Source organism: Meleagris gallopavo, chromosome 22 (genome assembly GCF_905368555.1).
Source record: "Meleagris gallopavo chromosome 22, MGAL_WU_HG_1.1, whole genome shotgun sequence".
Taxonomy (NCBI): domain Eukaryota; kingdom Metazoa; phylum Chordata; class Aves; order Galliformes; family Phasianidae; genus Meleagris; species Meleagris gallopavo.
In genome coordinates this window covers 3,846,738-3,871,164 of record NC_139425.1, presented here as the reverse complement: position 1 = coordinate 3,871,164, position 24,427 = coordinate 3,846,738, and the positions used below count along the sequence as shown (strand labels likewise).

Genomic DNA, 24,427 nt, shown 5'->3' with positions numbered 1-24,427 from the left:
GTGGCTTCTGAGGCCAAGGCAAATCTGAACAAGATGGAGCAGGCAGCCAGCTGATAGACTGAACTAAACGTGGCTTTAGGTATTTTTGATTTGTCTGTATCTGCATGGGCTTATCAGTCCCATGTTTGTTCTCAGTTCTCAGTTTCGGGCTGAGAGACCTCCGGGCAAATCTGTAATTACAGGCAAATTTTGCTCTTCCTTGGCTTGCTTATTTAGACACCTACCAGGGAGAGTGGAGATAAGCCTGTTTCAGATTGAGGGCTGGGGTGTCTGTATTGAAATGGAGTTTCTTCACTCTTAAGTACTTATTTTCAGATAAATTGCAACCTGTGCATTATTTGGATGCTATCTCAAGAGCTGAAGCCCAGCACAAGGCATGCTGAGGATGCTGTGCTAAAGCAGTGCCTTACAGAAAAGCCCCAGTGCTGAAGGATTTCAGTTCCTTCACTGCTGGCCAGATAATCACTGTTTTGTCTCTCTGGTATCACTTGGGATGTCCGGACAGGAGCTGGGGAGTGGCTGTGTTGTTGTTGTGGTGGGGGAAAGCTGGACCTGCTCTCAGTGACTCCTCCACGTATGCAGAGCCATCCGGCATGTCCTCGTTATCACTTGCAGAACAGGCTTCTTCAAAACAACCCTAAGTGACACTGCCCCCAGAGCTGCTTGCATAATGGAAGATCTTGATGAACTGATTGCTGTGTTACTGAAAACAAGCTGTAATCTTATTAGTAAATTGTAATAGTGACATCTTAACTATTCTCACTTGCGCTGTAGATACCTTCAAGTATGTCTGCCCTTGGATAAGAAGTCCTTGCTAAAAGGCCTTAGTACAAACATAGGTGGGGTTCGGCAGCAGCACAAAGTGGACTGGGCACTATGGCTTTGTGTGGGAGTACCCTCTGAGATGGGCTGTGTGTCAATGACAGCTGTGTGAGCAAATCCCCCCCGGTCAGAGATACACAAAGATACATCAGCAGTGGCATCTGCTTCTGAGATCACTTTGATTCTGGTTCTTCTAAGCCTTAGCTTAGTTAAGTTAGTGAAAGTAAGGCATGCTGGGTGTTTATTGGGAAAGTTTCTGTTCATCTTTGCCACAGTAATTTGATAATTAGTCTGTCTTTACTTTTTTGGTCTGCTCTAAGAAGCTTGAATAGCACTCCAATGTTGCCCTTCCACTCCATGGATGGAGGAGATGGAGCAAGTTGGCAACTTGTGCTGGAGACTGCCTACAAAGCCTGGGAAATTGAAAGGATGAGAATCAGTCTTTAGAGTTGGACTTTAAAGATTTGCAACCTTTGTGTGACTTCTGAACTGATTTTCTTCTGTTTGTAGAAAAATTACGGAACTTATGCCCACCAGACATCTCTTGTGTTATATTTGCTAACTGGAAATTGTAATTCTGAATGGCATAGCTAATTGTGCATGCTTCATCTGAGGTTTTGACAAATACACTGAATCCTTCAGCCAGGTTCTGTTATCGTATTAATATTTATGTATTTGAAAGAAAGACCGAGGTTTAAAGTTTCAGTTCTTTAAGTAAGATCTATCTAAGTATACCAATCTGTAAGACTTGTGGATTTTCTGTTTGATTTTACATGCTCCTGTGTGTTGTTTCTTAATACCTTTATCCTACTGCTTGACTTTAAGCAAGAAAATTTGTCACATTGTGAACTGTGATGGTCTGACCTTCCGAGTTCTTCAGCTGCATTTAAACTGCTTGCTCAGGAACTTGCAAGCAAATTAAAGAGGGGCTTTTTCCTGCACGTGCCTACTTTCTGGTTTTGTTTTGTTTCCTTTAATCTTGTGCTCCTTGATTGTTTTTGACCTTGCAGTAAATTGAGAGCTGGTAAGATGTGCGTGTTTTCTGACATTAACATATTTTTGTTCTCCAACTCAGTTTCTTTATCCGTTGAAGTATTGCAACAGTTGATAAAATAATTTCTTGTTTTTTTTTCCTTTTAGAAGAGTTTGTGTTTGGTCCCAGGGATCTGAAGTGCACTGGTGTGACTTGGTGTGCTGTTTCTGACTTGCTCTTGAGAATAATTCAGACTCCTTCCATCTGTTTCTTTGTTTCATGTGTGTCTTTGTACTCCAAATCTTTGGAAATGTGCTTAAACCTTGGTGCTTGTGTGCCTTGTATAAACTTAATCCAGTCCACGTTGCCTTTTTTTCACACAAGCTTTTTCTGGAAACAGTACGAAAGGAATTCCACTTTCTTCACTTGTCACCTTCTGCTTTGTGTGAAATACTTGGAAAGAACCTTCTTTATTTGTTCCTCTGCTTGGAGGTATTTCAGTGAGGGAAGGAGGTTGAGCAGTCAGTAAAGTAGCCTAGGCAGCAACAGATCTTAGAGAAGGTCTCTGATGGGCGTGATTCAACCCTGGAATGAGCAAATCCATAGCAACAGTGTTTATTTTATTTTGATATTCAAGAGGTCCAAGAGTTGCATGAGTGTTTACAGTATATTTGCGGTGTGTTGGCAGTATCTAGGAACAGATCAAAACCTACTCTGAAATTTCATATTGCAGTCCAGGACTGGTGAGCTCAGTTGGCCTTTATTAAGGGCTACCGATATTCCAAATGTTACAAATTTGGATTTGTAGAAGAAATGAGAAAACGTACCATAAGAGCTCTGTGCCAGTCTAGATTCATGTCTCATAACTGCTGGTAATATTGTTAAATCAGAGGTAGGTGTGTTAGATGGGAGAGCTGAATGAATTCGGAGCCCTGCTGCAATTTGTGCCCTCCAACAAGAACAGGGTGTTGCAATGGGATGGTCAGTCCTCCTAGAGCTGTTCCTTTATGGGTGCCTTTAGTTGGATCTTTCTACCCAGTTCATTTTTTTTTGCTGGGTTAATTTTTAAAACTTCATAATGTTAAGCTTTTTTTTTTTTTTTCTTGCATTTGCAGTGCATCTGAATGAACTTGATTATTCCACTTACTCTTTGCCCAGTTGCAACTGAGCGATTAACCTTTTAAGCCAACAATCTACACTTTAAATCTAAACTGTTGCTATGCTTATACGTCATGGATTGCCCTCCGTTGACTTGGGAATGCAATGAGGAAGAACAATCTCTTAGGTGCACTGAATCTCAAATGAACCTTCCACTTGACTGGCTGCATTTGTAAAGCAGTGTGTTCAGGAAAAAAAATCATAGACCAGAAAATAAGGCATTTTCTAAATTTTGAGGCCTGACTTTTTCTTTACGTTGCTCTTTAAGACTGGAACGATAGTGTTAGCTTAGGGTGTGTAGAGCTGGGCTTTGGATTCTGGTAAGGCTGTGTAGAGCTGCTTTGTGAGATCAGCATCCTGCACGTTGGTGAAATAGAGTTCAGTGCATCACTCCACAGAGGTGTTGAGAAAAAAGCTGAGATGGCTTTTGGGCTATTCAACCTACAGATAGTTCAGATATAGCTCTCCTACAAGAGGTACAGCATGTGGTTAGCAGGGGAGCTTCTGTGTGCAGGAATTGCCAGGTGATGTGAATTCCCAGCAGTAGAAGGAAGGAAGTTAACAGTGGATAGTACAGAAGCACAGGATGGAGAGGACAGGAGTACTTACAGCAATTCACTGTGGTCTAACAAAACTGTCCTTGGACCAGTATTACATTGTACTGATATGGACAGAAAGTGCTGGTAGATCAGATATAGCTGGTGGATGGCAGAAGTATTGCCTGGTGATGTGTGCTGTAAGGATGCTGGGACCCTTCTCAGACATACACCATGAATCTGTCCTAATGCTTGCTGTGAGTGTGACTCCACGCAGTCAAAGCACTGCTTGGTTAAGCCATGCCCAACATGGCTTATAATGTTGGTAGGTTTTTGTTTGTTTGTTTTTTTCCCAGGCAGATCTGTGGCAGGTGCAGGGAAGGCACTGCCATAGCTATGTGTGCTGCAGGCTTCCTGCTGAGCAGGCACTTGATGTGAGCTGCTGCTTGGTTCTCAGGCAGGTTCTGCCTACCTGGATGTCAGTTCTGCTTTGGCCTGAAACCATGGAGATCTCTGGGATGCTAGATGAACCTGCTCTAAATGGGCTGAGCAGGGAGGAAAAGCACTGTATGCAGCTACTTAGATCTATAAGATCACACCCACTATGGCAAAGTGCAGCATCTTATGACAGGAAGAGTAGTTATGTGCCTGCTAAATGCTCTAAGCAGAACAATTAGGGCAGCGTGTGAGACAGTTCCTTTGCCTGCTCAGTGTTATGCCCCAAGAAACTGCTCTTCAGTGCAAATTTGGCTGCTGTGCTGCTTCTGGAATTGATGCTGGCCAAAACCAGGTTCCTTGATACGATCAAAAATCCTCCTTCTAATCTCATGTTGCAAGTGGTGATTTCTCTTGGCTGTCATGTAATAACATTCTAATGGGATATCATGGCAATGTTACATTGAAATGGGCTTTTTGATGGTGGCAAGGTGACTTTGTTTAAACCTGATCCTCTTCAGGGAAGGCTGTCAGCCTACGCAAGGAGACACGGAGGAGTATTAAAGATGAAGAGTTAATACAAGCCAAGTGATCTAAAATTTTGATTCCTAATCTTAACTGTAATCATCTCCAAACTCCTTATCCTAATGGATAAGATTCGCATGCAAACTTGAAAGGGAAAATCATTATTTGGGATGGTAGCTGTATTAGAACTGTGAAAAATGGTTGTGAACTGTGAGATGGGATGGATAATAAGCAGATGGGGCACCCCTGCCATCGTCAAAGCTGGGCTGTGTGATGTAAGTGCTCTTTTCAATCTTTAACTTTTGTGTCCCTGTAAAACAAACAGAAGACTTCTTAATTGTGTTCTCAGTGCTGTTGCTGGCTCCAGATGTTCCTGCAGTGATGGTTATCACTTTTGGTTTGACCTTTAGAAGAGAGAAACTGCTTACATGCTTGTAAGAAAAATGTAGGCACAGTATGCAGTCATACGTGTAACCAGAAGCACAGAGTATCCTACAGCATGTGCCGTCCAGTTGTTAGGTCTTCAAAGTTAGTGTTTTAAGACTTGAAATGCTTCTCATAATTTAGTGGCAGAACTGCTCGTAATGGCTTTCCAGCACAAAGGGAACTTAAATTTTCCAGGTACTTAGCCACCAGTAACTTTCTTGGTCCTTCTTCAGCTGGGAGGGGAAATTGATTTGGGTGGTGGTGTTGTCATCATGGTTTTTCAAGGCATAGGGCTTGATCTGTTTGTCTGCCATGCAACTGGAAAGCAGTTCTGATCTGTGTTTGGTGGCTGTGACTGTTCATAGGTACTCCTGGCAACATTTTTCAAACCAACCAGCATTGCTGTAGTATGCAATTTCTTGAACTGTGTATCATAAGTTGAACCATAGAAGGTTTACATAAGTAGGGTACACTTATCCCTTCCTTTTTTTTTTTTTTTTCCCATTTAAAAAGCCGTACAGCAGGATTTAAATGAGTTACAGCCCTTTAAAGAGAACTAAAATTTGTTTTAAGAGAGGCATTATTTTATTAAATAATGAGAAACTCACGACTTCCTACAGAGAGGCTGAAAGCCTGGCTGAGTCCCAGTCTGGGACTTTGGCTGGCCATGAATTAATCAGCAGGACAATAAGAAAATGCTGTACCTTTGTGTTTCTGAGGACTCTTCTACTGCTTTGTAGCTGAAAAGTCTGGTCTGGGCAGGAAAAAAGGGCCTCAAACATCTGAACTGTTTATTGCATGAGCTGAACTGCAGTGTATGGAGCTGTGTCCAGTTTTGCATATGGAGGACGATGATGTGTGCTGAGGCTGGGAGCTGTCAGACTCATCAGATAAGCAGAGCATGTGTGTGTGTGTGAAGCTGGAAACGCCTTGGCTGTGAGTGCAGAATGTCTGTGCAAGTTTGTAGGGGGATCCTGGGAGCAAGGCTCTGAATGATGGGAGGTATCACAGGAAAACTTGTGCTGTCACTGTGTCCTCCTGCGGGTTGGGGCAGTAGGTATCTCCCTTCCTCTGGAGGATTTGATCTCAACCTTGTCTGTTATTGCCAAACACTAAAAAAAAGAAGTCTAGCCCTTACCTCTGTTTGGCTGCAGCCATTTAACAACGAAGATTGATGCATTGTGAATGCCTACCTGAATCACGTGTACCTTAATCTCTCTTCCTTATCTCTTCCTCTCTCAGTACCAGAAATTGTCCTTGCAAAATGAGCCAGCTTCCTCAGAAGAGCCCTTTGGCTTCCCCGTTGTCAGAGGACATGACTACCAGGGTAGACAACTTGCCAATGGAGAGCTTTTGGCTGGAAGTAGAGAACATTAAACAGAGCACTGAAGCCGAGCAAGAGGAATGCAGCCTTGCAGATGTCAAAACACAAGAGGGTAGGTTGCCAAAAACACTGGGAGCGAGGGGAGGAAGGAAGGTATTCATCTTCAAAAATTCTCTTATGCACCTGAGTGATTGAAAAACCTGTTGGCACATGGTTAGAATGTTACCTATCAAACCACAGACATATCTATATATAGATGTATATGTTTTTCATTGGAAGATGGTTAATTCCCTACAGAAAAGGAGTGCTGGCTTCATCTACTTTCACTTTCCAATAAAAAAAAGAAAGAATAAAAAGCTGATTCTCAAGATTGGTTTTAAATATGTTCAAGGCTCCAGACTTTTTCAAGCAGCTGCCACTAAGTGTGGGTGCTCTTCTTGGGAGGTAGCTGTGTGGTGAGCACACAGCACAGCTTTGACAGCCAGCAGCATTTAGGAGGGGTTGTTTGTGTGCATGGTTCTGAGACTTCACCATAGTGGCTTTTACAGAAGCTGCTGTTGTGGAAAACAGACTTCCTCCTGTGATTCATTGTTCAAAGAACAAAAATAAATGTCCAGAATTACTTGGGTACATCCACACATGGTATTGCTGATTTATTTTTTTTTTTTAATTATTATTATTATTATTATTATTCTTTTAAAGACCACTTCTTGTACATTGGATGTTTCTAATGGGTTTTCTGTAGCATTGATTTGATTCCAAAATCCTGAAATAATTGGAATCTGGACCAATTGCTTTCTGATATGAGAAGTATATCATCCTGTGGTGCTGTAAGAGCAATGAACTCTGAGCACCAAGTGGTCCCGTGGATTGGGGTCACACATTGCTTGTATCCATTCTGGGCTGTGACTGCAGCTGTGGTTCTGGCCTGAGGAGGATCCATGTGTGTAATGGGGAAGTGTTTGAGTGGAAGTCCTACTGTGATGCCCTTGGGAAGGGCAAACATTTATCCTGGGATCATAAAGGGGCCCTGGAGGATGGGGCAGGAAGGTTGTCTGTTGACCACATTGAGCAAGGCACTGTGAACTTCAAGGCTCACTGCCATTGTCCCTACATAAAGGATTTAAGTGATTTAGAACCGAAGGAGATAAAGAAGTGACTCAGAAACTGAGTGCATCAGGGAGGAGACTCTGGAGAAGCAGCCCCATGCCATTAGATGAAAGGCTGTCTAGGATATCCGAAATACGAATATCCGAAATATGCTAGAGGCAGTCTGTGAGCTGTGTGTAAGCAGGGACACGAGGAAAAGTTTCCTTTAATGCTGTGTGTTAATCTGATAGGTAAGAGCTAACTGGTTAATCAGCAGTTGTAACTGGACAGACTCGAAATAATGCTCCGAGTCACGAAGCCTTCCTAGCAGGCTGGGGAAGAAGTGTGGTGTGCTCAGCCTGTGGGCGCCTTCAGGAAGGAGTTCAGTCAAATGCATGTGGTGCTCAAAGCGTGAGTAGTGAGGGGAACCTTCAGGCTGGTGTACATGCAGGGAGCCGGGCTTGGCTGGTGCCTTCTTGCTTTCACGTCTTTGCAGTCTCCGGTCGGAGCGCTGGTAGGTGGCAATGCAGCATGGATGCTCTGAGCCAAAGCGCTGTGGCTGTTTGCATTCCTCCTGAGAAGCTGGGGCAGCAGCTAGCAGCTCTGTCTGGAGGTGGTAAGGCTAAGGCTCAGTGTGACAAATCCCTGATTGCAATCACAAAAAGGAGACGGCATGGAGGCTGTGTGGAGATAAGGCATCGCAAGAATGCTGACCCAGTTGGAAACGTTGGTCTCCTGCGTGAGCATTGTCAGGGCTGGCACAATGGAAGTTGCCTGTGACCAGTTGTTAGCAGGAGGCAGGAGTGCAGCCTGACTAAACTAGGTCAGCAGAAAGGTTTTGGTGTTTGCTGCTCGTGGCCTTCCCTGCAAGCAAAAAGGAGCCTTTTCCCTTTTCCAAGAGCAGTGTAGTTCTTCCCTACCCATCTGTTCCAGCTGGCTCCATGGTCTGATGGCACAGCAGATTGATATGTATGCACTGTGTGTGGTGGTGGCACTGAAATGTCTGTTGTTACCCTTGTAATGTGTAGTCATGTCTGAGAAGCATCTGCGAAGACCGATTCTCCTCTTCCTTTGAAAAACAAGTGGGAAGTTTCTCTTAATATTGGTCTGATGTTGCAGAATGCTTGGCTGTCATTCAGTTTCTCTGAAGTGGAACATAATTACTATTACAAATTCTGGTTTTGGTTAGCTCATGTTTCAAATAAATTCTTGCAAATGGTGTTCTTTAGTTTTGCATATTTATTCCCAATTGTGTCTCCCCAAATGTTGCTTATTTGGATCTCACAAAGCAAATATTAACGGCCCTCCAGATTTCAATCCACAGCCAAACTTCTGTGGACTTCTTAGTTCAGGCCCGCTCCATTCTGGCTTTCTTCTTCTCCCCATAGATAACCTATTTTAATTGTTTCCCTTTGTGCTACCGGTAAACATATTCAGGCCAAAAATACTGTGTGGATAAATTAACATCTGAGGTGCTTTGGCATCAAGTGGGGCGTTAGGCTCAAACGGATGTCCGATTTATGGTCTTCTGGTTGGTATTGTGTATTGCATTAATTTCCTGTTATGACTGGATTTGGATATTCTCAAAGCTTGCAAGCAATACACCAACTTCCTGTAGTTCCCAAGGAAAAAATAACTGAGAAGTCTTTTGCACACTGAGCTTCTGTGAAATCACGGAAGTAGGACAAAGATCTGTACAGGGAGAATTCCTAAACAGGGCCAGGAGTCCAACCCTACGCATGTGTGAGGGGCTGTACCCAGCCAAGCAGACCTGTGGGGATGCTGTCAGCTTCTGTAGAACTGGACAAGATAAGTAACCAAAGTTTAAGATCACATAGGAAGGTTAGCCAGGTTGCTGCAGGTCCAGCTCTATTTACAATGCTGTGATGCTGAACAGAGTTCTGCTTTCGTGCAACTTGCAAAAAGATGCTGTTGCTCCGCTCAACCCTTTTCAGCCTTCTGAGGATGTTTCCAGGTGCTGTGACAGAACAGTGGTCTCCCCAGAAAAGTTAAATGATTTAATCTCACAGAAAGACCTGCGTGGCTTCATTAGGGATGCAGCAATCATGAAATCGTGCCTGAGCAGCTGTGATGGTAGAAGAAATATTTTCCTTCAGGAAGGAAGAATGGGAATGAAGTATTCCCTTCCAGTCAGTTCAGTTGTGATTTTTCTTTTTTGCAGTATGACCTTGGAGCAGTGACTGAATGTGGTACCTAGAACTGAAAAGAGGCACAGGCCCTCTGGTGTTCACTCTATAAAAGCTGAAGCCTGCTCCTAAATTGCTTCTTTTATCCCTGGATTTCAAGTAACTGCCTTGCTCAGGGCGCTTTCTCACTTGCACAAAAGGCACATCCAATAAGGGAGGCATCCTTCTGTGTTTGAAGTGCAACTTTATATTGAAGAAAGGAGCGAAGTGAGCTTGTTAGAATAATGCTGCTGTTACTGTCTCCAGGCTTCTCACACTTCACTTTGGAACGGGAATGTTCTTTAATTTTAGTGGTGTTTTGAGTAGACGTGGATGTAGAGTGAATGTATGGAGTAAGAATAATACTTCTGCTGTTGTTGAATGACTTTGTGGGTAGCAAAGCACTTAAAAGTGTAACACAATAAAGGAGTAGCGATGGTGCATACAAATAAAATAAAATCTTGGAGAGCAGCCTTGGCATCCCACAGAAGCTGTGACTTCCATTGATGTGTCGCTGCCCCCTGGGGCTGAGCATCTGGTTTGCTGATGTTTCAAGTACTCAAATTGCTTTTCTTTCTCTTCTTGCTCCCATTCCTCATCTGTTGTCTCACAGAGGGAGAGGCTGAAGCAGAGTGGCTCCAGGACGCGGGGCTCTCAGACCTCATTGGGGACCATGCCTCAGAAAATGACAACGCGCTGCTCTCCACCCTGACGAAGACCCAGGCTGCTGCCGTGCAGCGAAGGTTGGATACCTACTCCCGCTCACGGAGGAGGAAGAACAAACCTCCTGTGAGGGATGTCAGAGACATTTTTGGAGTGGTCGGCTCTGGGGTATGTTGGCTGATTGAGTGGAAGCTCCTGAAAGGCTCTGTTGCCCTGTGGTACCTGCCTTGGCCATCTGGGCCCAGGGCTGCTTCATTTCCAAGGCTGACAGCTTCATCTTTTATGCTGAAATGGAGCTGAGGTTGTGGAATTTCTGCATCTAGGTTGCAGCATTGAGAAAGAATTGCTACAAATCGCACAGATTCATATCTTCTTAGAGACCACTGGGAGGCTGCGCAGCTCCTCCAGCACCACAGCCTTGTGGAGCGCTGATGTCGTTTGGAGCCCTCTTGTGTTTCTTTCGTCCCAGTGATGTATTATTCCAGCTGCAAGGCTGTCTTAAGTCTCTCAATTGAAATCCAGAGAGTTTCTAAAGTTGCACATTAAATAGAAGTCTGTTGTACCAGGTATCATATCGACACAGAGATTTCTGAACCCTTAATCTTATATGCCTGCTTGCTAGGTTGCTCATATTTGCACTTAAAAGTCAGAACAACTAAATCCAATCCAATATTCTGAAGTGACTTTTTGGTGCAACTTAGCTACAGATGCTAAATGAGTTGGGAGTTCTTTCATGGTAAGCTCATCAGTTGTGTGGCATACAGTGCACCTTCTCTACAGATCAACTCTTCTGTCAATTTGTGATGACTTATTGCAGGTTTCTTTTAGCTTTCAGTTGTCGGTCAACAACTTCTCTGTGTTATGAACTGGTTCACAGGAAGAGTTGCTTTGGTAACAATATATTTCTTTGCATTCTGGCTAGCTCCAGTGAAAGCAGGATTTTTGTTAGTAGAGTTGATTGCCAAATGTCTGCTTAAGCATTTAAAAATGTGCTTTAGACCTGAGGAGGTAAGTTACCATAAAGCCTTAATGGGAAGCTTTTAGGTGCTGATGTCTGCTTCTGTGTTCTTTAGCATGAAGGAGATCTTGTGGTCAAAGGCAGTGACCAGCTCCTATGGAGTTTGGTTGGTACTGTTAGCCTTGCAATGCATTAATAAAAGGAAAGAAATTGGCTGCTGATTATCTGAAATTATAGATTAGTTTAATAGTGTGGAAAGTCACCTAGTCATCTGTTTTCCATCCGCCTTTCAAGTCACCTAATTGCTATTCATTCAGTAACTGTTGATTTCAGGGCAATCTTACAGTCCTGAGCTTGAGCAGCATTTTCTTAAAGGTGGTTTTTTTGTGTGTGTTTTTTGTTTTGTTTTTTTTTTTGTTTTCCTCCCAAAATCATATTGTCATAATAACTTCAGTCCTGCCTTGTTTAGATGAGTATGTTTTGGTTTACTTTTCAGGAGACGGTAACAGAAAAAGAGGAGCCCAGCCCAGACCTGCTGTTGCACAATCTACAGACTTCAAATGTTCAGAAACGTAAGAAAGAATTTTAGAGTGGAGTAGGATTGGAAGGGAAGCAGGATCTGAAGCGGAGCTGCAACTGGAGGAGAAGCCATACTGTTTGGGTTCTGAACTTGAGCAGCTCTGTTTCTGTTTTTGAAGGCTATTACCATTAAATAATGTGTACTACTTTATGTAATGCTGCTTGTTGTCTGGGATTGCAAAAACATTGTGGTTTTCTTTTAAATACATGCTTATCCACAGCTGTGGGTTCAGTAAACTTCTCCAGCACCTGGTGTTGTTAGGAATTATCACTCACGGTGATGCTAAATCGTCAGCAAATCAATTGAAAGATACAAACAAAATGATACTGGCAAAGAACAGATGAAATTCTATGAACAATGTACACAGTTGCATAAAGAGAAGTTAATTAAAGGCCATAGATATGTCCTTTAACTTAAGGCGATACTCGTGTCTTACTGTTGACCTGATGATTATGTTTATGGCTTTAAACGAATCTTACTGACCTCGTTGACCAGTCACAAGACTGCTGTGACAGCACTCTTTAATGTGATCCTTGTTACCAAAAGTGATTATCCCTGAATCTGTTTAGAACTGCTAATTTAACGCATTTGTTTTCTAAGCTTCACCTTTTAGCTTTTTGAACCTCAAGACATTTTCTCCTCTGTAGTAGAAGCCCAGGATTACTCCTGCACAGTTCGAAACCCTGGAAAAGAGGAGGTGTTCAACATGGATGTTGCCTACTCAGAACAAGCAGCTGTCCTGCTCAAGGGGTCATTCTTGACCGAATCTAAAAGAATAAAGGATGGAAATGTGCTAACTGTAAGTATAGGAATTTTTTGTGTTAAAGCTTTATTAGGTTGTCTTGCCTAGAATGGTGCAAGGTGATTGATTCAATTATATGATTAGGTTTCGGGAACGTCCTCTGTGGTAGAGTTGCAATGGGTCTCTATTGTCTTACTTGCCAAAGGTTTATCTTCTGCAAATGTACTGGACTGCTTGCAAGGTTCAAGCCAATAGGAATGGACATTGGGCTTTCATTAATTTAGAAGACTGAGATCTGAAATATGTTTAAAGAGTAATGCTGAAAAGAGGATATGTTTCTCGAGCGGTGGGTTGAGTAGCAGTACAAGTCATTCTGGTAACTTGTCTAGAGCTGAAAATAGGGGAATGTGTAGATGGCTGGTTGGTGGTACGCAGTGGTAAGGATGCAACAAAAGCTGATAATTGGAAGGATCTGTAGTGCTGCTTGTACTGAACCTTTTGTGTGTTTTCCTTTAGAAATTTAAGATCCCCAAGGGCAGACTAGGAGTGACCAGGATTGGAGATCTATCTGCTCAAGACATGAAGAAGATCCCCACGCTGGCCCTTATTGAACTAACAGCTCTTTGTGATGTTCTAGGCTTTGAATTGAAGAGAAACAAGGCAGCAAAACTGAAAACTACAGGTCAGTTGAACATTGTCTTGAATATTTTTTTTTTTCCTTCCTTTTCATGCCTTTTTTAATATTGGGGTTGTCTTATAAGTTTGCATTTCAAGTGTTAGAGCAGAGAGGGTGTTTGATAAGAAACCTTGTGATAGTTATTTTTGCCTTAATCAGTTTCTTCTGGAATTGCTGGGTTGTGCTACCAAGACCTACAGCTCCACATTTACCTCTATGACATCCACTTGTCTATCAGCTGTTCCTCTTTCTCTCCAGTGCTTACAAAATGTGCTATCTTAGTCTGCAGTGCTGGAAGTATCAGTTACACTATTGTTAATGGTGGTACAAACTGAAAACGTTGTTTCTGTTGTAGAGAAAAGGCTCTTTGGTGTTCCACTCAACACTTTGCTGGAAAATGACCAAAAACTGCTCCCCAACACGAAGGTCCCTCTCTTACTCCAGGCAGTAAGTTTTCTTACCGTTTCATTCGCAATTCTGATGCTCAGAGCCAGCAAGCCTTTGAGACCCTCAATAAGGAGGGGCCGACTTCTCATCCTCTGTGCCTAAGAGCTTTCTTTTCTCCTCTTTTAATAGCTGCTGTCCTGTTTAGAAAAGAGAGGACTTGAAACAGAGGGCATTTTGAGAGTTTCTGGGTCCCAGACTAGAATCAAGGTACAGAACTCTTTACTTTTCTTTGAAAATATTGAAGGTGATGAGGGAGCATGCTGCTGGAGCAAGTTTCCAACAAGAGTCCAACTCAGTCTGCTTGTCTGTCTTCTCTGTACATTTAGAAATGTCCATCAGTGGGAAATCTGGGAGTATCTGCACTGGAATATCTGTGGTCTTTTGACCTAACGGATTCAGCTCTAGAATATAGAATGTATTTAGAGGCATGTAATACTTCTTTAAATTATTATTTTTAGAGCCTGGAACAGAAGCTAGAAAGGGACTTCTATAGCGGCCTTTTCCGCTGGGATGAAGTCCACCAGAATGATGTGTCTGGGCTGCTGAAAAGATTCATAAGAGAACTGCCTGCCCCGCTGCTGACAGCAGAATATCTTCCTGCCTTTGCTGCTGTGCAAAGTAAGTTCCTCTTTGGCTGTTTAATGTTGTTTTGGGGGGGGTTGTGCTTTTTCTGGCTTTAGGCTCTCCTGTCAGGTGTGCTGTTAGCATGTGGATTTGATGGCAATACAGAGCAGGATATGCACTGTTACCATATGAACTCACTTTGTGAGGTGTGACATGCACTATTATGTGTCCACCTCAGAGTCTTTGTTGCTAGTGCTTGGGTATATACACAATTTTTGTGCAGGAATAGTGTCCTATAGCAATTACGTTGCTTCATTTGAGGCTGCAGTGTTACTGCATAAATTAGGCCAACCTGATAAATAAGGACATGAAGACTCAGCTGTGGCAACTGGCCGGAGTGCATGATCTTGGTCTGTCAGCAGCAGTCTTCTGCAAGATTCTTATTTTGAGGCTTGTGCCTAAATCCTCAAAAGATTTAAATGTGTTGAGCCAACTGAGCCAACTTTTATGTATTTTTTTTTTTAATAAAAAGTAGAAGCTGAAGTCTTTTTGATGAGCCGTTGGTAGACTGTGTACTCTAAAGCCAGTCAGTCCTTTAGAACACAGATAATTCGCTCCATAAAGGCTGTATGAGCTTAATTAAGTACTAGGATTTGAGGTGCTGTTTTACAGATGAAAAACACTACCATAAGGAATTACCTTATCCCTGCTCTCAGCCTGTGACTTGGAATCACAGCTCTGTTTTCAGTAAGAGCCATGTCAGAAACCTGAATCTCGTTGTTGCTTTCCCTTTGTAGATATTCCAGACCTGAAGCAGAGGTTGCAGGCTCTGAACCTCCTGATCCTGATTCTGCCAGAGCCCAACAGAAACACTCTAAAGGTGAGTCTCCTTATTCTTGGTTTAACTGGAAAACCCATGTTCTCGTTCCATGTGTTCATTCTCAGATCTCTATCAGCTTTTAAAAAGGGGGATATAGATGATGTGCATTAAGTTTTTAGGTTTCATTTCACTGACTTGAAATGGAAACCCATGATGGGGCAAGGTGGAGCTGGGGGCAGCAGGCAGGTCTCCAGGCTGGGCAGTGAACATAAACTGTAGCACATCTGCCTTCTGGGTGCAAACAGAAGAGCAGTGGGAATCCGTGTGGTCTTGGAGGGATTTTTACACCATATTTGGAACTCCTCCTCCTCAGTGTACTACAGCCCTTCTGTATGGAGTGGAAGGTGTGTAGCTCTTGTATTGTCTGTGATATACTAAGATATAGGGGAGGAGTTTCAGTCTTCTGATTCATGCTTTGTGCTGTTGTTGTTTTCCATCAAAGATGCAGTTTCCCTTAAAATCAAAAAATACTGCGTAGCTTATAACTTCTTAGCCTTTTTTTTAATCAGGACACACTTCAAACCTGTTTTCCTACTGCTTTTTGGGAGAATAATTGCTGGTGGATCAGCTTCTCTGGCAGTGCAGGATCTCTATGGTGCTGCTGAATTGAATAAAAACTGTGTGGCTTCTTTTTACTGCTGCTCTCTTTTTGCTAAGTAGTTCAACTTCTGGATAACGATGCCAAGGCTGACTTAGCACCCTGCAAAGATTAGAGAGCTGGAATACATGAAACCATCAAAGATGACCTGATGTCCATCATAGCTCTGGTGAAGGTGTGGGGCAGAAGAGGTGTAATCCAAAGGGATTTTTTTTCCACATCTAGGAATTGCTTTGGAGGATACTGGAGGAAGAGAGAGGGTTGTCTTTGGATTCTATAACTTTTACAACTGCAATCTGCAAACTACCACTAGTTAAGAAATAAGAACATATCTGTTTCCCAAACATGCCATCTCTTCTGGTTCATGAGTGCTGGACAAACTATCTCCCTGCTCAGTTTAACTATTTGTTGTTATTCTAGTATTAGAAATTGGCTACTGTACTTCATCTCTAGAGAATTGGATTTTCTCACAAGTATCTAGAAAAGATACAGATTGGATGTTCTCAGCAATTGCTCTAATTTCTTGAGTGTTATTAGGAATGAATAACTTGAGTCTCTGCCCTTCTCTTTAGGCTCTACTTGAATTTCTCAGCAAAGTAGTCTCCAGGGAGAACAACAACAAAATGAATCTCTGGAACGTTTCCACAGTCATGGCCCCAAACCTCTTCATGCACAAAGGGCTGCCAAACAAGATTCCTGAAGGGAAGGAGAAACAGCTGGCAGAGGGGGCAGCTGATGTGGTGCGGATGATGATCCATTACCAGGATTTGCTCTGGACAGTGAGTTTGAGTGTTTTGCAGTATGATGCAGCAGTGTCTTGTTCTGGCTGAAACTGGGGTAGGGGAAAGGGCAGTATTGGAAATTCCAGAGGAGTTAAATGTTTGCAGACCAAACCTGTCCAAGGCTACCTGTTTTCAAGGTGTGTAGATGTTTTGTCTATTTAAGCAGCTTCATAAAATGATGACTGAGTTTTTTTTTTTTTTAATGGCATTCTCATTTCTGCTTGGCTTGTTTTAATTCCTGTTTTCTCCCTTCTTTGCTGCTCAGGTCTCCTCTTTTCTGGTAGCTCAAGTGAGAAAACTCAATGAGAGCAATAGTAAAAGGTATCAGTTCTGTGACAAACGGTTAAAAAATCTGCTGCGGAAGATTCATGCTGATAAAGACAAAGTGGAAAAGAATCAAGCAGAGGTGAGATAAGACTTGGAAAAACTGGTTCCTTTTGTAAGTGGCAAATATTTTCTCTTTAAAATCCTTTCATGGGAGCATGGGAAACTTTAAGAAGTGACGCTTTGTATATAGCAAGAGGGAGAAAAATCTGCAGAACCATGAGAAGAAGCTTCCAAACTCTTCAGCCTGAGTTGTACCCACCAAAAACAGATTCAGTATGCCTGTTGTTGGGATACGTTTCAGACTGAGAAACACCTAAGGTGCTGCATATTCTCAGAAGAACAGAGGACCTTTTGAATTATTTTGTTCCATAATGCTGCTTATCTGTATAGAGGAGCTAGAGAATGCTTCTTCTCTTTTAAGAGAAGTGAAACTGCTGTATTCCACCTCTTGTGTTGGTGCCAACTGAGGCTTTTAAATGGGTGCTGCTTCCAGATCTATTTGGATATCAGTTGTTCTTTTTGATTGGCACTATTACTTGAATTAGAGTCAGTCTGTAACAGCTAGTTTACATTATGCAGTGCTGGATTTTAGGTATCAGTAGCAGTGGGGGTGATGGGACACCTAAGGATGTGAGAAACATGAAGCCTGCAAGTAGAAGTAATACATGGAGGGTTCAAATCTGCAGAGCTGAAGAATTTCGATTCTCACAAGGCAGTACATCTGCCACCCTTCTGTACAACTTGGCAGACTGAGAAGTATGCTCCCAGTTAGCCTGGTTAAAGGTGCACGTCACTCTTGAAGGTGCTGAGTGAAGGTACGGTTTAGGTACCCAGCAGATAACTCTGTGCTTGGAACTGTGCTAGCAGTGCTTCCTAATTGTTTTGGTGTGCAGTGCTGTTTTTACAGAAGATCTAAAACTGCAAAATTACCTTGCACCAGACCAGACCCAATTGGAATGGTTCAGTGTTCTGTACAAAAGCTTTGAGAAAGTGGCTCGTGGAAGAGCTGAAGAAAATGGTTTTGACAAAGTGACACTGTTTTATAGTAGTTCAGTGCTTCCCTTCTGAAATTGCCTTTGGTTCTAAAATAGTCTGTAAGACTGTTCTAGTTCCTGAGCTCCTATTCCTGCTTTTACAATTTACGGAGAAATCTATCAGGCAATGGAAAACAGGTTTTCAAAATATATGCTGACCAATCTAATTTCATCAAAGCCTGTAAGTGCCAGTACTGTATCTGAACAGCAGAGAGCACCAGAACACACTGATCGAGATCAGTGCTTTGCTCCCCGGCCACAACACTGATAAACCAGTTCCTTTATAATGCTCACCTTGATGCTTCCATTCTCTGGTATGTGAAATAAGCAAACATAAATGCTCTGAAAAGCTGGCTGAGTGCATTTTATTCTTCACGTTTTCCAGTCTGCTTTGAAACTTGATGTTTTTGCCAATAACCAAGTATTTTTTTTAAGCACTTCACTCTCTGGTTCTGCCTTCCTTGTTCAGCCTTCCAAGGTTGTGAAAGTCCACGCTTCGCTTCTCCTGAAGGATTCCCTAGAAGTGCATTTGAACAATGCTACAAGAGTTGCTGATGTCCTGAAGCAATTTCAGAAGAACCTGTGCCAGAATGGTTGGAATATTGTTAACACGGTCAACTTCCTCAAGTGGCAAGTGGCTTTTTCTCTGCTTATTAAAAACATATAAGTATCAGGTGATGTAATGACTGTATTTTCTGCCCTCTAGTAGAGCTAATGTGGTGACACATTGAGCTGTTAGACTGCTCTCTGTTTTGTAAATGGTGTATTGGATAGGGCAGGCAAATATTAGTTCAGCTGAGTGGTTCCATCACTGTGCTCAAGCTGACACCAGGGTGGTGGTCCTGCCTGCTCTGCTGGAAGGCAAGTGAGCTGCAGCAGTATGTGAAAAGCTTTGTGGGGAGAAAGAAAAGTGGGATAACATTAACCCTGCGAAAGAAACCCTCTGTAGCTCTCCTAGAGAAAAACATCACCTGGGCACATTACTTGCCTGCAACAGTATTTCCAGCATGCACGGGTTAATGTATGGGTTCCCTAAAGGGAGCTCTACTGTTCCCTCCTGTGTTCCAGTGATGAATTGCTGAAATAACACAACAAGGGAACAAAACTTCTCAAGCCGTTGAGCATACAGACAGTGCTCAATAGGTAAAGTGACAGTGCATCCCCTGATATGTCCCTGGGCAGCAGACGTCTTGACAAAGACAGTATATGGGGAGTAGGCTGAATACGGGTCAGCTGGTAACTGGGATCTCAGTAAGAAGCTGCAACAGCTACTGAAGTCTTCTGTGGATGAGGTTCTCTTGAACTGGCCATTGGCTCTGAAGGAATGCTGCCAGTGAATGTTTTTATCTTGTTTTTTATCATTTTTTATCTTGTTGAAAAGCATTTGTATGTAACATGCTTCTCATTACCAACATCTGACTTGTTCTATGCACAACTTTGGGTGTTAGTCCTCCTGAAGCATTCAGTTGACAAGGTTGCTGTACTGCATAGAATTGTAGCTTCCTTGACCATTGCTGACCTCTGTGCTGTGAGCAGTTGCTTTGGAAAAAACATTACTGAATGACCTAACTTGCCTCTCACGGAGCTTTGTTAACTTCAGTGTGTTTTTTCTTTCTGCAGTAACAACTCCATGGAGTGCACAAACTTGCTCCTGTATGAAGTGGGAGGCAATATTGGTGAGTCTGGGTGATAACTGGAAATAACCTCTTTGTTACCTGGTTTTTATGTCTAGCCTGTGGTAGGAGAGAGTTCTGGAAAATGATGAGAATTGGAGGGGCCTCTGAAAGTTAGAAGAAAAGGGAACAAATCTGGGTTAACCTCATCTATGGCAAAGAGCAACTGTCTTCCTTTACAAAGCCAATATCCCTTCCTTTATCGATAAACTTTCTTGCAAAAGAACCAGCTTGGGTGGAAGCTTGTCAAAGTGAGTAGTTAAACAAGCTGATGATGCTCATTAGTCACTGATTTCCTCTGGGAATAGGGTAGCATCATCAAATGGAAAGGAAATTTTAATGTGATTGTAACAGCAGTCAGGTTAGGGAGGTCTGAAAGTAGAAGGGAATTCCTATGTCCTGTTACAGCTGGTTCCAAAGACTGTCCTCTAATGGAGTGATTTTTCCACCTCCTATTTCTCATAACGGTATCTGTGAAAGGAAAACTCCATCGTACTGAAAACAACTTAGTCTCAGCTACTGGATTTGTTCACGTGCTGAAGCGATTGAGTACTAGAGCACCTTTCACCAATTTAAGCTTGGACTTAGTATAGTTTCAAGAAATACACATCCATTTCAATATAAAGAACTGGAACTTTGTCAGATTTGTTGAAGCACTTCTGAATGGTTGTAATATTAATATGAATGTGGACAAATACCAGTTTTTAGGGGGGAAAAGTAATAACAATGGGACTAGGGAGATAAGAAATTCTTTTTTTTTCTGTATTTGTTGTTCTTATAGGTGAACACTGTCTGGATCCTGACACTTACCTCTTAGACTTGTATCATATCAATCCACATGCTGAATGGATAATTAAGCAAAACCCAGCGTATCCTCGGATGTTCTAAGGGAAACACAAGCAAGACAGCATTGGCTGAAGTTTTTGGAAGGCGAGAGAAAGCCATGGAGATGTTCGTGGTACAGTCACAGACCTGGACCATATTTGTGTTTTTTAAGGCAAAAACAGTTTTGTTTCCTAGTTCCAGGACAGCTGGCTGTGAGTACAAAAGCGCACATGTGAACAGGGGAGTCAGTAACAGGCATCAATTATCATTATGCAGTAGAATTTGTGGGATTGTAATTATTCATAAATAAAAAGCCCTCCAAACACCCTGCAAACAAAGCTACAAAGCTACAGCTGTTCTGCAACAAAGAGGAGCAGCACCTCTTGAAGATGGCAAAACATTTGTTTCTTCTGGATTTGCTCTTTCTTTTGATTGCATCTATGAAGGAGGAGAGACAATGTGATGCTGCCATGGTACTAATTGTATTCTTCTGGTGAGATCCATGACTGGCTGTGGCACGTTACCAGCAGCTGTGATCCTGAGTTTCACTAATAAGACTGTTACGTACTGAAGACTGAAAAAGGATGCTTCCAAAAGTGGGACATAAAGCTGACATCCTGTATTTAATAACTGCAGTTAAATGCATCTATGCAACACAAGAAAATGACTTTCCTTGGATAGCAGCCTTTCAGCTGTACAGTTGGATGGGGAGATAGTCCCTTACAGGTCTGGTGGTAATGTAAGAACAAATGTGTAGGTTGTTGTTGATCAGAATAAAACAAGCATTCATTTTGTTGGACAACCTATATATCAGACAGTTAACCAAGGAAATATTCTGAAGGATCTGAGGTTAGTAATCTGATCTGGCCACATGAAAAGCTCTTTCTGGAGGACTCTGTGTGAACATGACTGTCAATTAAGCTGTGTGGTGAAATAGAGGTCTGTGCATCCACCCATCCGGACACTGGGGTGGGTAGCAGACTGAGCTGGTTACTGCTCTGTTTTCAGCCCACACAATGTGATCACTGTGAACTGAAGAGAGCCAAAGGGAGAGCGGAGCACCCGCACTGTGTCACTGCATAGCTGTCATCTGACCTGAGCTCCAGTGAGACTGCACTTCTGGGAGAGGAGTGCAGAAGTAGTTCTCCTTTGCAGCAATGCTGAAATACCTCACAGGAGGGATCCTGCTATGCAGTCACAGGGAGCAGAACACGCACCGCTTCTGAGAATCCTGACATCCCTTTTTTATACTGTTTTTAAGCATTGTTGGATATTTATTCATGTGGCAGAAGCAGGGCTGCCCTGCAAGTGTATACTCAAAGTATTTTGTTTGCCAATTTCTAGCTGCACTAGTGACAAGCTCCAGTGTTATTTCTGTTTAACTGAATTCACTTCCATTGCAGTCTGAGCTTTTCCACCTGTTTGTATTTCTCAGGCTGATGTTTAGCTATCCCTGTTCATTATCGTATTCATTATCTCCAAGCTTTGATTTTTATTGTCAAAGCACTTCATTTTCTGGTTTGTCTGTCTGTGTGGTTAACTTCTCTTGGCAATAAGCATCCATGAGAAATGGTGAGCCATAGGTTGTTCCTTCTAACCTGTTGTGAATATGGTGTGAGTGATGCTGATGTCTTGAAATTATGCATATATTAGAGTCAGTCTACTTGTTTTTTCTGGTTAAGATGATGCAGATGCACTGACTAAAGGAGTCATCTTCATAGTAACTTTTTTTTTAAGAACCTAATAGTGCATTAAAAAAAGAAAAAAAACCTGTCAACACCTTCTCGAGGGGTGTCAGGACTTCTTGAGATGCCTCTTTTTTCTTTTTCTTGTTTTTAAATTGGCCCTAAAAGGCCCTGATTGTCATACTTGAGGTTGGATGCTCTGTGTCTCTTGAAACATGGAGCTGCTTTAAAATTGGGCATTAAAAATCAAAGGTACCTTTTCACCTGTTGCTTCTGGAAGTCTTTGTTGCAGTGATGAAGCTCAGTGAAGAGCAAATACCAGAGATGTTAGGAAATGCCTGATGTGTCATAACGTCTTCAGAAAGACAGAAGAACCTGTTCCTGCTCAAAGATGCTTTGCAGGCTAAAATGCAGCCTTGCAAATCCTTGCATTTTTCTTCACCTATCACGTGCTAAATTTTTTTAAATTTTTTTCTACTATACCGGATGGAAAACACTGCATTGATGCTTCTGTGAACAGCAGTGTGGTTTTGTGGGTTTACTTTCTTTTTTGATCACTAAACAATGTGAATCAGTGCTGTGATAAACATGCTTGGAGAACCTCACAAGACAAATATCAGTTCTTAAATATACATGGAAATGTAAAAACAACAAAACAAAAACAGTAACAAAAACCATCTCTTGCCAGGTGATGGATATCCTTTCTTTTTTTTTCCCCCTGATTTTGTACCAAAGAGCAAATATGGGTTTCAAACAGTCGCTGTTGTGCAACCTGCTTCTGGATGCTGGCTTTTCATAACTTTTTTGGGTTGTCTTTTTTTTACAGATTTTCAATTCTGTATTTAAAATTCATTTAATCGGTGGAACAATAAAAATACAGTCAAACTGCTTGGCTCCGGTTTCATTGGAGGAATAAGTTAGCCCAGTAAATGACAGCAGTCTGTGAATGCCAGGAGGATTTGCCTCTTGCCTTAGGAGAGATGGAGTCTACGTGAGTTTGACTTTCATTTTGCAGCTTCACTTGAAGTTCCTCTTTGGATGCTCCTGCGGGATAGCTGTGCAAGATAATTTTGGTTCAGAAAGCCCAGAGGAAGTTTGTAGCTGGTCTCTTGACAGTGGGCTGAAGTCCCTTTCACAAGCACTAAATGTGAGCAACTTCTGAAGAATGAAATTCTATTGTAAGGAGGGAGAGATGTCCACGTCCCATGAGGAATCTTCCACATTCCCTCAGTCCTTTCTCTGCTGATATGTGCTCGGTTGCACACATGCTTGAGGGACAGGCCATTTTGGCTGAGAACAGCAGGAATGTAGCTGAAATAGTGTAGCTAGGTTATAGATATATTGAAGTGTTTGATATTCAGTGATGAAATATGGCATAAATCCACTGCTATTTATTTTATAACGATAAAAATAGCATTCTGTCCAGTCTTACTGATAGGACAGAAGGACTTGCTGTGCTGTTTCGAGACAAAAGGAATGAGGGGAGGATCCAAATGGCGGTAGAAAGCTTGCAAAGCAGTTATCTGAGGAAAACACCAGCTTATCAAGCTCATTTCACCCATTCATCTTCAGTAGTATCAAAGTGCTAATCTCTCTCATCCTCAAGGGCATTTTTTGATTGATCATTACATAGCTATCTCCCCTGCTCAGAACAAAAGCCCAGTATTTATTCTGTGTGCAACTTAGTTGGGTGTGCTGAGATAACGCAGCGTAGTAAAAAAGAATCTTGCCAATGCTGGTTCAAGTTAGCGTGGATGAAGTGGAACTGAAATACCACATCTCTAACAGTAAGTAGTTTGTTTTGGGAGAAAACAAACTCTGTAGCATTACACGATCTTTACAGGAACGAGGGGAGTTTCAACACTTGGAGGGAAATGCCAGATGAGAACAAATAAACAGGCTTCCAGAGCAAAGTAAGTAAATGACAGCAAACAGTTGAAAACAAACAAACAAAAAGAGTTGTGTTTGGTTAAGTCCATTGCTTTCATTTCCTAGTGCACTCTTTGTTGAAAACAAAGCAAATGGCATCTGTGTTTGCCTGCTGTCTTGTCTGTGGGAATGAAACTCTCAAGCTCCCTACAAATCCTGTCTGGCTCTACACACCAGGGCTGTGTGTGCAAGCTAGAGCCCAGTTTGGAGACGGGCACAATTGGATGTGTTTATAGTGACACGGTTATAACTCAGGTTCTTACAGTGCATGGCCACATCTTAGCCTTGAAATGTTCATGTAGTCACTGTATTTTTAACTAATGGGGCAATGGATGTATGCTTGGAGCTCTCTCCTCTTGGCTACAGCACCAATGTCCTGACTCTTCTGCCTGACTTCTGGAGCTGAAGTCCCTCTGTAGGGCAGCTCCTATTTTCTAAAAGGGTTCACCCAATTCCTGCCTGCCTTCTCCTTGGAGAAAGAACTAAGGCTATAGGTGAATGTTTTGAGATATTACGTAGAGAACTGTTTTCCCACTTGGTTTTGTCATTGAACTCCATCTAAGGGAAAGTAAAAGCAATGAGAAGTGATA

At 42.3% G+C, this 24,427-nt stretch overlaps 1 protein-coding gene across 7 annotated transcripts in view; it reads left to right on the top strand.

Moving 5' to 3' along the window:
• ARHGAP40 (Rho GTPase activating protein 40) overlaps nt 1–22,793 on the top strand; it is a 38,749-nt gene extending 15,956 nt beyond the window's left edge. For all 7 annotated transcript variants that reach the window (XM_085241353.1, XM_085241357.1, XM_085241358.1 and 4 more), the window contains exons 2-15: nt 6,118–6,311; nt 10,088–10,305; nt 11,592–11,667; nt 12,323–12,474; nt 12,934–13,099; nt 13,449–13,540; nt 13,670–13,747; nt 13,999–14,158; nt 14,902–14,984; nt 16,155–16,361; nt 16,630–16,770; nt 18,195–18,355; nt 19,346–19,401; nt 20,180–22,793. In XM_085241353.1, the coding sequence (XP_085097479.1) occupies nt 6,118–6,311; nt 10,088–10,305; nt 11,592–11,667; nt 12,323–12,474; nt 12,934–13,099; nt 13,449–13,540; nt 13,670–13,747; nt 13,999–14,158; nt 14,902–14,984; nt 16,155–16,361; nt 16,630–16,770; nt 18,195–18,355; nt 19,346–19,401; nt 20,180–20,286 (1,891 nt within the window). In that variant the 3' untranslated portion in view covers nt 20,287–22,793. The remainder of the gene's footprint in view (nt 1–6,117; nt 6,312–10,087; nt 10,306–11,591; nt 11,668–12,322; nt 12,475–12,933; nt 13,100–13,448; nt 13,541–13,669; nt 13,748–13,998; nt 14,159–14,901; nt 14,985–16,154; nt 16,362–16,629; nt 16,771–18,194; nt 18,356–19,345; nt 19,402–20,179) is intronic.
• The last annotated feature ends 1,634 nt before the right edge of the window (nt 22,794–24,427 follow it).